Genomic DNA, 12950 nt, shown 5'->3' with positions numbered 1-12950 from the left:
TAATATAACATGAGGCGAGGTTAGTTCTGACATTTGAAGTCTGATATGAGGGTTAAGACTATCTTTAATATTTGTAATATAGCATGAGGCGAGGTTAGTTGTGACCGTTGAGGTCTCATATGTGGGTTGCGACTAGCTTTAATATTTGTAATATAACATAAGGCGAGGTTATTTCTGACAGTTGAAGTCTGAAATGAGGGTTAAGACTAGCTTTAATATTTGTAATAGAACGTGAGGCGAGTTTAGTTCTGACAGTTGAAGTTTGATATGAGGGTTAAGACTGGCTTTAATATTTGTAATATAACATGAGGCGAGGTTAGTTCTGACAGTTAAAGTCTGATATGAGGGTTAAGACCAGCTTTAATATTTGTAATATAACGTGAGGCGAGGATAGTTCTGACTGTTGAAGTCTGATATGAGAGTTAAGACTAGGTTTAATATTTGGAGTATAACATGAGGCGAGGTTATTTCTGACAGTTGAAGTCTGATATGCGGGTTAAGACTGGCTTTAATATTTGTAATATAACATGAGGCGAGGTTAGTTCTGACAGTTGAAGTCTGATATAAGGGTTAAGACCGGCTTTAATATTTGTAATATAACGTGAGGCGAGGTTAGTTCTGACATTTGAAGTCTGATATGAGGGTTAAGACTATCTTTAATATTTGTAATATAGCATGAGGCGAGGTTAGTTGTGACCGTTGAGGTCTCATATGTGGGTTGCGACTAGCTTTAATATTTGTAGTATAACATAAGGCGAGGTTATTTCTGACAGTTGAAGTCTGAAATGAGGGTTAAGACTAGCTTTAGTATTTGTAATATAACATCAGTAGAGGTTAGTTCGGACAGTTGAAGTCTGATATGAGGGTTAAGGCTAGCTTGAATATATGTAATATAGCATGAGGCGAAGGCAGTGTGAGTATTTGAAGTCTGACATGGTAGTGTGTTTAGAGACATCGAATAATGACTTTCTGGGCGTCATTTTGTAAAAATCATCTTCACAATCTCTAGAACTATTGGAGTTCACCACCAGGTGGTTAGAAATTTCATTATTACCCAGATAATAATAGAACTGACATTTTATATTTGAAACTTTATTGCAGTTTCGATAGAGAAACCGTAAAATATAATTTCAGTACGAGCTCTCGGAGAGAACATTTCTGTAATAGCATTAGCTGAGAAAATAAAATGTTTGTTAAGGTTAATGGACTGAGTGAAAGTTCGTGTAAAAGTTTCCCAGTTTCTAAGGGAGTAATCGTCTTTATAGTAAGAACCTTCGAGTTGTCAAAGCCAATTTCAACCTCATTGTTCGTTACTTAATGTATATTAGAAGCTGTTTAAGTCGCCCTTCCGTGTCGAGAGATCCTGTAGTCGTACTAATAAAATACATTCATACTAAAAAAAAAACAAATACTTTGTGTGTATTTTGATGTCCTCTCGTCTTGCTGTGGTTTTTCTTGTACAGTAAATACATCTTAAAGAAATCCTTAATCTTCTGTTCGTTTCTATTATGTTCCATACGATAAGGTTTAGGATAAAAAAAACAACGGATTATTTCCATCCTTCCGATTTGTAATTCAAAGCTTTTTGTTTTACGGATCCAGATTAACATTAGAGAAACAGGACTATTCCGTGCTAGAGAACACAGGAATCCTATCTCGATCTTTGGATCCAGATTAACATTAGAGAAACAGGACTATTCCGTGCTAGAGAACACAGGAATCCTATCTCGATCTTTGGATCCAGATTAACATTAGAGAAACAGGACTATTCCGTGCTAGAGAACAGAGGAATCCTATCTCGATCTTTGGTTCCAGATTAACATTAGAGAAACAGGACTATTCCGTGCTAGAGAACACAGGAATCCTATCTCGATCTTTGGTTCCAGATTAACATTAGAGAAACAGGACTATTCCGTGCTAGAGAACACAGGAATCCTATCTCGATCTTTGGATCCAGATTAACATTAGAGAAACAGGACTATTCCGTGCTAGAGAACACAGGAATCCTATCTCGATCTTTGGATCCAGATTAACATTAGAGAAACAGGACTATTCCGTGCTAGAGAACACAGGAATCCTATCTCGATCTTTGGATCCAGATTAACATTAGAGAAACAGGACTATTCCGTGCTAGAGAACACAGGAATCCTATCTCGATCTTTGGATCCAGATTAACATTAGAGAAACAGGACTATTCCGTGCTAGAGAACACAGGAATCCTATCTCGATCTTTGGATCCAGATTAACATTAGAGAAACAGGACTATTCCGTGCTAGAGAACACAGGAATCCTATCTCGATCTTTGGATCCAGATTAACATTAGAGAAACAGGACTATTCCGTGCTAGAGAACACAGGAATCCTATCTCGATCTTTGGATCCAGATTAACATTAGAGAAACAGGACTATTCCGTGCTAGAGAACACAGGAATCCTATCTCGATCTTTGGTTCCAGATTAACATTAGAGAAACAGGACTATTCCGTGCTAGAGAACACAGGAATCCTATCTCGATCTTTGGATCCAGATTAACATTAGAGAAACAGGACTATTCCGTGCTAGAGAACACAGGAATCCTATCTCGATCTTTGGATCCAGATTAACATTAGAGAAACAGGACTATTCCGTGCTAGAGAACACAGGAATCCTATCTCGATCTTTGGATCCAGATTAACATTAGAGAAACAGGACTATTCCGTGCTAGAGAACACAGGAATCCTATCTCGATCTTTGGATCCAGATTAACATTAGAGAAACAGGACTATTCCGTGCTAGAGAACACAGGAATCCTATCTCGATCTTTGGATCCAGATTAACATTAGAGAAACAGGACTATTCCGTGCTAGAGAACACAGGAATCCTATCTCGATCTTTGGATCCAGATTAACATTAGAGAAACAGGACTATTCCGTGCTAGAGAACACAGGAATCCTATCTCGATCTTTGGATCCAGATTAACATTAGAGAAACAGGACTATTCCGTGCTAGAGAACACAGGAATCCTATCTCGATCTTTGGATCCAGATTAACATTAGAGAAACAGGACTATTCCGTGCTAGAGAACACAGGAATCCTATCTCGATCTTTGGATCCAGATTAACATTAGAGATACAGGACTATTCCGTGCTAGAGAACACAGGAATCCTATCTCGATCTTTGGATCCAGATTAACATTAGAGAAACAGGACTATTCCGTGCTAGAGAACACAGGAATCCTATCTCGATCTTTGGATCCAGATTAACATTAGAGAAACAGGACTATTCCGTGCTAGAGAACACAGGAATCCTATCTCGATTTTTGGATCCAGATTAACATTAGAGAAACAGGACTATTCCGTGCTAGAGAACACAGGAATCCTATCTCGATCTTTGGATCCAGATTAACATTAGAGAAACAGGACTATTCTGTGCTAGAGAACACAGGAATCCTATCTCGATCTTTGGATCCAGATTAACATTAGAGAAACAGGACTATTCCGTGCTAGAGAACAGAGGAATCCTATCTCGATCTTTGGATCCAGATTAACATTAGAGAAACAGGACTATTCCGTGCTAGAGAACACAGGAATCCTATCTCGATCTTTGGATCCAGATTAACATTAGAGAAACAGGACTATTCCGTGCTAGAGAACAGAGGATTCCTATCTCGATCTTTGGATCCAGATTAACATTAGAGAAACAGGACTATTCCGTGCTAGAGAACAGAGGAATCCTATCTCGATCTTTGGATCCAGATTAACATTAGAGAAACAGGACTATTCCGTGCTAGAGAACACAGGAATCCTATCTCGATCTTTGGATCCAGATTAACATTAGAGAAACAGGACTATTCCGTGCTAGAGAACACAGGAATCCTATCTCGATCTTTGGTTCCAGATTAACATTAGAGAAACAGGACTATTCCGTGCTAGAGAACACAGGAATCCTATCTCGATCTTTGGTTCCAGATTAACATTAGAGAAACAGGACTATTCCGTGCTAGAGAACACAGGAATCCTATCTCGATCTTTGGATCCAGATTAACATTAGAGAAACAGGACTATTCCGTGCTAGAGAACACAGGAATCCTATCTCGATCTTTGGATCCAGATTAACATTAGAGAAACAGGACTATTCCGTGCTAGAGAACACAGGAATCCTATCTCGATCTTTGGATCCAGATTAACATTAGAGAAACAGGACTATTCCGTGCTAGAGAACACAGGAATCCTATCTCGATCTTTGGATCCAGATTAACATTAGAGAAACAGGACTATTCCGTGCTAGAGAACACAGGAATCCTATCTCGATCTTTGGATCCAGATTAACATTAGAGAAACAGGACTATTCCGTGCTAGAGAACACAGGAATCCTATCTCGATCTTTGGATCCAGATTAACATTAGAGAAACAGGACTATTCCGTGCTAGAGAACACAGGAATCCTATCTCGATCTTTGGTTCCAGATTAACATTAGAGAAACAGGACTATTCCGTGCTAGAGAACACAGGAATCCTATCTCGATCTTTGGATCCAGATTAACATTAGAGAAACAGGACTATTCCGTGCTAGAGAACACAGGAATCCTATCTCGATCTTTGGATCCAGATTAACATTAGAGAAACAGGACTATTAGAGAACCGTGCTAGAGAACACAGGAATCCTATCTCGATCTTTGGATCCAGATTAACATTAGAGAAACAGGACTATTCCGTGCTAGAGAACACAGGAATCCTATCTCGATCTTTGGTTCCAGATTAACATTAGAGAAACAGGACTATTCCGTGCTAGAGAACACAGGAATCCTATCTCGATCTTTGGTTCCAGATTAACATTAGAGAAACAGGACTATTCCGTGCTAGAGAACACAGGAATCCTATCTCGATCTTTGGATCCAGATTAACATTAGAGAAACAGGACTATTCCGTGCTAGAGAACACAGGAATCCTATCTCGATCTTTGGATCCAGATTAACATTAGAGAAACAGGACTATTCCGTGCTAGAGAACACAGGAATCCTATCTCGATCTTTGGATCCAGATTAACATTAGAGAAACAGGACTATTCCGTGCTAGAGAACACAGGAATCCTATCTCGATCTTTGGATCCAGATTAACATTAGAGAAACAGGACTATTCCGTGCTAGAGAACACAGGAATCCTATCTCGATCTTTGGATCCAGATTAACATTAGAGAAACAGGACTATTCCGTGCTAGAGAACACAGGAATCCTATCTCGATCTTTGGATCCAGATTAACATTAGAGAAACAGGACTATTCCGTGCTAGAGAACACAGGAATCCTATCTCGATCTTTGGATCCAGAACAAAAAACATCGACAGATTCAGGAAATGTTGAAGCTAGAAAGACAAAAATCGATTTATTGGAATACATTCTATGCGATATAATCAGGAGAATCTAATAATAATCTGTACCAAAGACTGGTGTACTGAGGTGCATATGTTGGACTGAATAAATTAGGAGAGAGTGTCTTAAGATGTGCATGACTCGTGTGTTTTTCTCATTATTTTAACTTTTAATACGTCTTTTTTAAACGTCTTTTAGACGTTTCAATCAAATTCGAATTATTTATTAATTTCATTATTAGTAACTAAATATGAATATAAATTCCATCAAATTTTAACACAAGAATGTTCTAATAACATGTATCACATGACGATCTTTAAGGTGAGTAATCAACCTTTATAACACTGACATTCAAACTTCATTAGTTACACACTGTAAAGACATGTCTATGTTACATGAATACAGAAGATGTACATCTGTGGTTAGATACTGTAATGATATGTCTACGTTACATGAATACAGAAGATGTACACCGGTGGTTAGATACTGTAAAGACATGTCTATGTTACATGAATACAGAAGATGTACACCTGTGGTTAGATACTGTAAAGATATGTCTATGTTACATGAATACAGAAGATGTACACCTGTGGTTAGATACTGTAAAGATATGTCTATGTTACATGAATACAGAAGATGTACACCGGTGGTTAGATACTGTAAAGATATGTCTCTGTTACATGAATACAGAACACGCACACCTGCGGTTAGATGCGAGGTCTGTTCAATAAAATATGCGGACTGTTTGAATTGCGCGGCTCCAGTTGGTTCCAGGGGAATCCGCTTGGTGTCGCTAGGTTACCACAGATCAGCTGATTACGACGCCATTTCCCGATTGCAGATATCTTCATTTGTTTATTAGCTAAGCGGTTTTAAGTGAAGTGCGATTTTTTCGTTTGGCAGATTTCAGAATGAATGACCTGAAGGAGCAACGACTTGCTGTGAAATTTTGTGTTAAACTTGGAAAATCTGCGACTGAAACTTTGCTATGCTTAACACGGCTTACGGTGATGTTGCTATGAATCGTACGGCATGTTTCAAGTGGCATGAACGTTTTAAGGATGGTCGACAGTCCATTGAAGATGATGAGAGACCTGGACGTCCTTCCACGTCAACTGACGACCCACACGTCGACAGTATCAAAACCCTGGTCCGGGCAAATCGACGTCTGACTGTCAGGGAGCTTGCTGAAGAGTGTGAGATATCAGTTGGATCTTGTTACGAGATTTTCACCAAAAAATTGATGATGCACCGCGTTGCTGCGAAATTTGTGACTCAGAACTCGTGAGTTTTTGGCCAAACACTCGATCACTGTTCTTCCCCACACCCCTACTCACCTGACCTTGCTCCTTGCGATTTTATCTTGTTCCCCAAACTCAAAAGACCCTTAAAAGGAAGAAGATTTGAGACGATTCTCGAGATTAAGGCAAATGCGACAAAGGAGCTAGAGGACATAAGAAAAGAAGCGTACCAGGACTGTTTCAACAAGTGGAAACACCGTTGGGATAAGTGTGTGCGTTGGGGAGGAGAGTACTTTGAAGGGGTCCCAGACCTGTAACTTCTAAATAAAGTACATTTTGCTTTATGACGTCAGTCCGCGTATTTTTTGAACAGCCCTCGTACTGTAAAGATATGTCTACGTTACATGAATACAGAAGATGTACATCTGTGGTTAGATACTATAAAGATATGTCTACGTTACATGAATACAGAAGATGTTCATCTGTGGTTAGAGACTGTAAAGATATGTCTACGTTACATGAATAAAGAAAATGTACACCGGTGGTTAGATACTGTAAAGATATGTCTACGTTACATGAATACAGAAGATGTACACCGGTGGTTAGATACTGTAAAGATATGTCTACGTTAAATGAATACAGATGTACATCTGTGGTTAGATACTGTAAAGATATGTCTACGTTACATGAATACAGAAGATGTACACCTGTGGTTAGATACTGTAAAGATATGTCTACGTTACATGAATACAGAAGATGTACACCTGTGGTTAGATACTGTAAAGATATGTCTACGTTACATAAACACAGAAAGTTACACCTCTGAATGGATACTGTAAAGATGTCTACGTACATGGAAACAGAAGATGTACACCTGTGGTTAGATACTGTATATATATGTAAACAGATTAATATATATAATAATTTGATATAATTAAAAATCAATAAATGTTTGGTCCATAATGTTTCAGCTGTTTTCCGATCTTTATAAAACCTGAAAAGGGGGCTTGGTGTGTACTAAGCTACATGAGGTCTATCTGTGTCAGCTGTCCCTAATTTAGCAGTGTAAAACAAGAGGGAAGTAAGCTAGTCATCACCACTCACCGCCAATTCTTTTGCAAACGAATAGTGGGATTGACCGTTACGTTATAACCCTAAAACGACTGAAAGAAGGATGATATTTGTTGTGACAGGGATTCGAACCCGCGTCCTTCGGATTGCGAGTCAAGTATCTTAACCATATGGCCATGCCGGGTCAGGGAAAGAGAGTATACATTTTTAACTTACAAAAACATTCTAGAACTGACCACAAATATTTCTTTATTGTTTGCTTCTCAGCACGAGACTACATAATGCACAAATTGTGTTGTGTCCCCTACGGGTATCGGACTTCGATTTTAGCGTTGTAAATCTTTGGATTTGTCGCTAGGAGAAGCTTCATTCTGTGTCTATAAAATATATCATGTGACTGAATATATTATGATACATACAGAACTAAAACATTGTAAGTAGCTTATAATGAAACAATATGCGCTTGGTTATATACACTCTTATTGTTACGAGGATATCCAAGGTAAACTTATAAATCTTATATATAAGTAGTTTTAAGGTGCTTACTACTAGGTTACCTCGACAATATCTTCACTTCACCAACTTGTTCTGCGTAATGATAATATAACCAACTTCAATGGTGCAATGTTTAACGTAACTAAGTTACACGACGTATTAATGTACGTTACACGTTCGTAATTCTTCAAAAAACTGCTAAATATTATAATAGATAACCAGTGTGAATATAGAATGTTAAACAACTAAACAGGTATTTATATTAATATTACAATGTTAAGACACAGAAAACACTAAACAGTTATTTACATTAATATAACTTTGTTAAGACTCACACAAAACTAAACAGTGATTTATGTTAATGACACACTGTTACGACTCACACAAAACTAAACAGTAAATTATTTTAATACCACACTGTTAAGACTCACAAATAACTAAACAGTTATTTAAATTAATATTACACTGTTAAGATTCTCACAAAACTAAACAGTGATTTACATTAATACTACACTGTTAGGACTGACACAAAAGTAAAAAGTTATTTATGTTAATACTACACTGTTAAGACTCACACAAAACTAAACAATTATTTATATTAATACTAAACTGTTATGACTCACACAAAACGAAACAGTTATTTACATTAATACTACACTGTTAAGACTCACACAACACTAAACAGTTATTTACATTAATATTAACTTGTTAAGACTCACACAAAACTAAACAGATATTTACATTAATACTAAACTGTTAAGATACAAAATTATACAGTTATTTACATTAATACTACACTGTAAAAACTCACACAAAACTAAACAGTGATTTACATTAATATTACACTATTAAGACTCACACAAAACAAAAGTGATTTTAATTAATATTACACTGTTAAGACTCACACAAAACTGAACATTTATTTCTATTAATATTACACTGTAAAAACTCGCAAAAAATACAGTTATTTACATTAATACTACACTGTAAAGAATAACACAAAAATAAACAGTTATTAACATTAATATCACACTAAGAGTCAGACAAAACTAAACAGTTATTTACATTAATACTACACTGTTGAGAATCACATAAAACTAAAGAGTTATTTACATTAATACTACAATGTTAAGACTCACACAAAACTAAACATTTATTTACATTAATACTAGTGTTAAGACTCACACAAAACTAAACAGTTATTTATATTAATACTACAGTATTAAGACTCACACAAAACTAAACAGTTATTTACATTAACACTACACTGTTAAGACTCAGACTAAACTAAACAGTTATTGAAATTAATACTACACTGTTAAGACTCACACAAAACTAAACAGTTATTTATATTAATATTACAGTGTTAAAACTCACACGAAACTAAACACTTATTTACATTAACACTACACTGTTAAGACTCAGACTAAACTAAACAGTTATTTACATTTATCCTACACTGTTAAGACTCACACAAAACTAAACAGTTATTTACATTAATACCACACTGTTAAGACTCACACAAAACTAAAGAGTTATTTATATTAATATTACACTGTTAAGACTCAGACAAAACTAAACAGTTATTTACATAAATATTACACTGTTAAGACTCACACAAAACTAAACAGTTATTTACATTAATATTACACTGTTAAGACTCACACAAAACTAAACAGTTATTAACATTAATATTACACTACTAAGACTCACACAAAACTAGATATTTATTTACTTTAATACTACACTGTTAAGACTCACACAAAACAAGATATTTATTTACTTTAATACTACACTGTTAAGACTCACACAAAACTAAACAGTTATTTATATTAATATTACACTGTTATGACTCACACAAAACGAAACAGTTATTTACATTAATATTACACTGTTAAGACTTACACAAAACTAAACAGTTATTTACATTAATACTACACTGTTAAGACTCAGACAAAACTAAACAGTTATTTACATTAATACTACATTGTTAAGACTCTCACAAAACTAAACAGTTATTTATATTAATACTGCAGTGTTAAGACTCACACAAAACTAAAGAGATATTTATATTAATATTACAATGTTAAGCCACACACAAAACTAAACAGTTATTTACATTAATACTCCACTGTGAAGACTCAGACAAAACTAAACAGTTATTTACATTAATACTACACTGTTAAGACTCAGACAAAACTACACAGTTATTTACATAAATACTAAACTGTTAAGACACAGAAAATTAAACAGTTATTTACATTAATAATACACTGTAAAGACTCACACAAAACAAAACTGTTTTTTACATTAATATTACACTGTTAAGACTCACACAAAATTAAACATTTATTTATATTAATATTACACTGTTAAGACTCGCACAAAACTAAACAGTTATTTACATTAATACTATACTGGTAAGACGAACACAAAACTAAACAGTTATTTACATTAATACTAAACTCTTAAGGCTCACACAAAACTAAACAGTTATTGAAATTAATACTACACTGTTAAAACTCACACAAAACTAAACAGTTATTTACATTAATACTACACTGTTAAGACTCACACAAAACTAAATATTTATTTACATTAATACTAATCTGTTAAGAGTCACACAAAACGAAACAGTTATTTATACTAATAGCACACTGTTAAAACTCAGACAAAACTAAAGAGTTATTTACATGAATACTACACGGTTAAGCCTCACACAAAACTAAACAGTTATTTACATTAATACTACACTGTTAAGTCTCACAGAAAACTAAACAGTTATTTATATTAATACTAAACTGTTAAGACTAAAACAAAACTAAACAGTTATTGAAATTAATACTACAATGTGAAGACTCACACAAAACTAAACAGTTATTACATTAATATTACACTGTTAAGACTCACAGAGAACTAAACAGTTATTACATTAATATTACACTGTTAAGACTCACAGAGAACTAAACAGTTATTTACATTAATATTACACTGTTAAGACTCAGACAAAAGTAAACAGTTATTTACATTAATATTAAACTGTTTAAACTCAGACAAAACTAAACAGTTATTAACATTAATATTACACTGTTAAGACTCACACAAAACTAAACAGTTATTTACATTAATACTACACTGTTAAGTCTCACAGAAAACTAAACAGTTATTTATATTAATACTAAACTGTTAAGACTAAAACAAAACTAAACAGTTATTGAAATTAATACTACACTGTTAAGACTCACACAAAACTAAACAGTTATTGAAATTAATACTACACTGTTAAGACTCACACAAAACAAAACAGTTATTTATATTAATACTACACAATAAGACTCACACAAAACTAAATTTATTTACATTAATAATACACTGTTGAGACTCAAACAAAACTAAATAGTTATTTATATTAATACTAAACTGTTAAGACTCACACAAAACTAAACAGTTATTTACATTAATACTACACTGTTAAGACTAAAACAAAACTAAACAGTTATTGAAATTAATACTACAATGTGAAGACTCACACAAAACTAAACAGTTATTACATTAATATTACACTGTTAAGACTCACAGAGAACTAAACAGTTATTACATTAATATTACACTGTTAAGACTCACAGAGAACTAAACAGTTATTTACATTAATATTACACTGTTAAGACTCACACAAAACTAAACAGTTATTAACATTAATATTACACTTTTAAGACTCACAGAGAACTAAACAGTTATTTATATTAATATTACACTGTTAAGACTTACAGAAAACTAAACAGTTATTTACATTAATATTACACTGTTAAGACTTACAGAAAACTAAACAGTTATTTACATTAATACTACACTGTTAAGACTCAGATAAAAGTAAACAGTTATTTACATTAATATTAAACTGTTTAAACTCAGACAAAACTAAACAGTTATTAACATTAATATTACACTGTTAAGACTCACAGAAAACTATAAGGTTATTTACATTAATACTACACTGTTAAGACACACACAAAACTAAACAGTTATTTACATTAATACTACACTGTTAAGTCTCACAGAAAACTAAACAGTTATTTACATTAATATTACACTGTTATGACTCACACAAAACGAAACAGTTTTTTGTATTAATAGTACAAATAGTTATTTACATTAATACTACACTGTTAAGACTCAGACAAAACTAAACAGTTATTTACATTAATATTACACTGTTGTGACTCACACAAAACGAAACAGTTTTTTGTATTAATAGTACAAATAGTTATTTACATTAATACTACACTGTTAAGACTCACACAAAACTAAACAGTTATTTACATTAATACTCCACTGTTAAGACTCAGAAAAAACTAAACAGTTATTTATATTAATACTGCAGTGTTAAGACTCACACAAAACTAAAGAGATATTTATATTAATATTACAATGTTAAGCCACACACAAAACTAAACAGTTATTTACATTAATACTACACTGTTAAGACTCACAGAAAACTATAAGGTTATTTACATTAATACTACACTGTTAAGACTCAGACAAAAGTAAACAGTTATTTACATTAATATTAAACTGTTTAAACTCAGACAAAACTAAACAGTTATTAACATTAATATTACACTGTTAAGACTCACACAAAACTAAACAGTTATTTACATTAATACTACATTCTTAAGACTCTCACAAAACTAAACAGTTATTTACATTAATACTACACTGTTAAGACTAAAACAAAACTAAACAGTTATTGAAATTAATACTACAATGTGAAGACTCACACAAAACTAAACATTAATATTA

The 12950-nt window shown here is 33.7% G+C and overlaps 1 protein-coding gene across 1 annotated transcript in view; it reads right to left on the bottom strand.

Moving 5' to 3' along the window:
- Window positions 1–7909: 7909 nt before the first annotated feature.
- The window catches only part of LOC143247831 (gamma-aminobutyric acid receptor subunit beta-like), a 137543-nt gene continuing 132502 nt past the window's right edge, over window positions 7910–12950 (bottom strand). Inside the window, exon 8 of the mRNA XM_076496356.1 lies at window positions 7910–8032. Coding sequence (XP_076352471.1) covers window positions 7982–8032 — 51 coding nt within the window. The 3' untranslated portion in view covers window positions 7910–7981. The remainder of the gene's footprint in view (window positions 8033–12950) is intronic.

Source organism: Tachypleus tridentatus, chromosome 3, assembly GCF_004210375.1.
Source record: "Tachypleus tridentatus isolate NWPU-2018 chromosome 3, ASM421037v1, whole genome shotgun sequence".
NCBI classification, from domain to species: Eukaryota; Metazoa; Arthropoda; class Merostomata; order Xiphosura; family Limulidae; genus Tachypleus; species Tachypleus tridentatus.
Note: the sequence above shows the minus strand (reverse complement) of the source record. Positions and strands in the feature narration are given on the sequence as shown.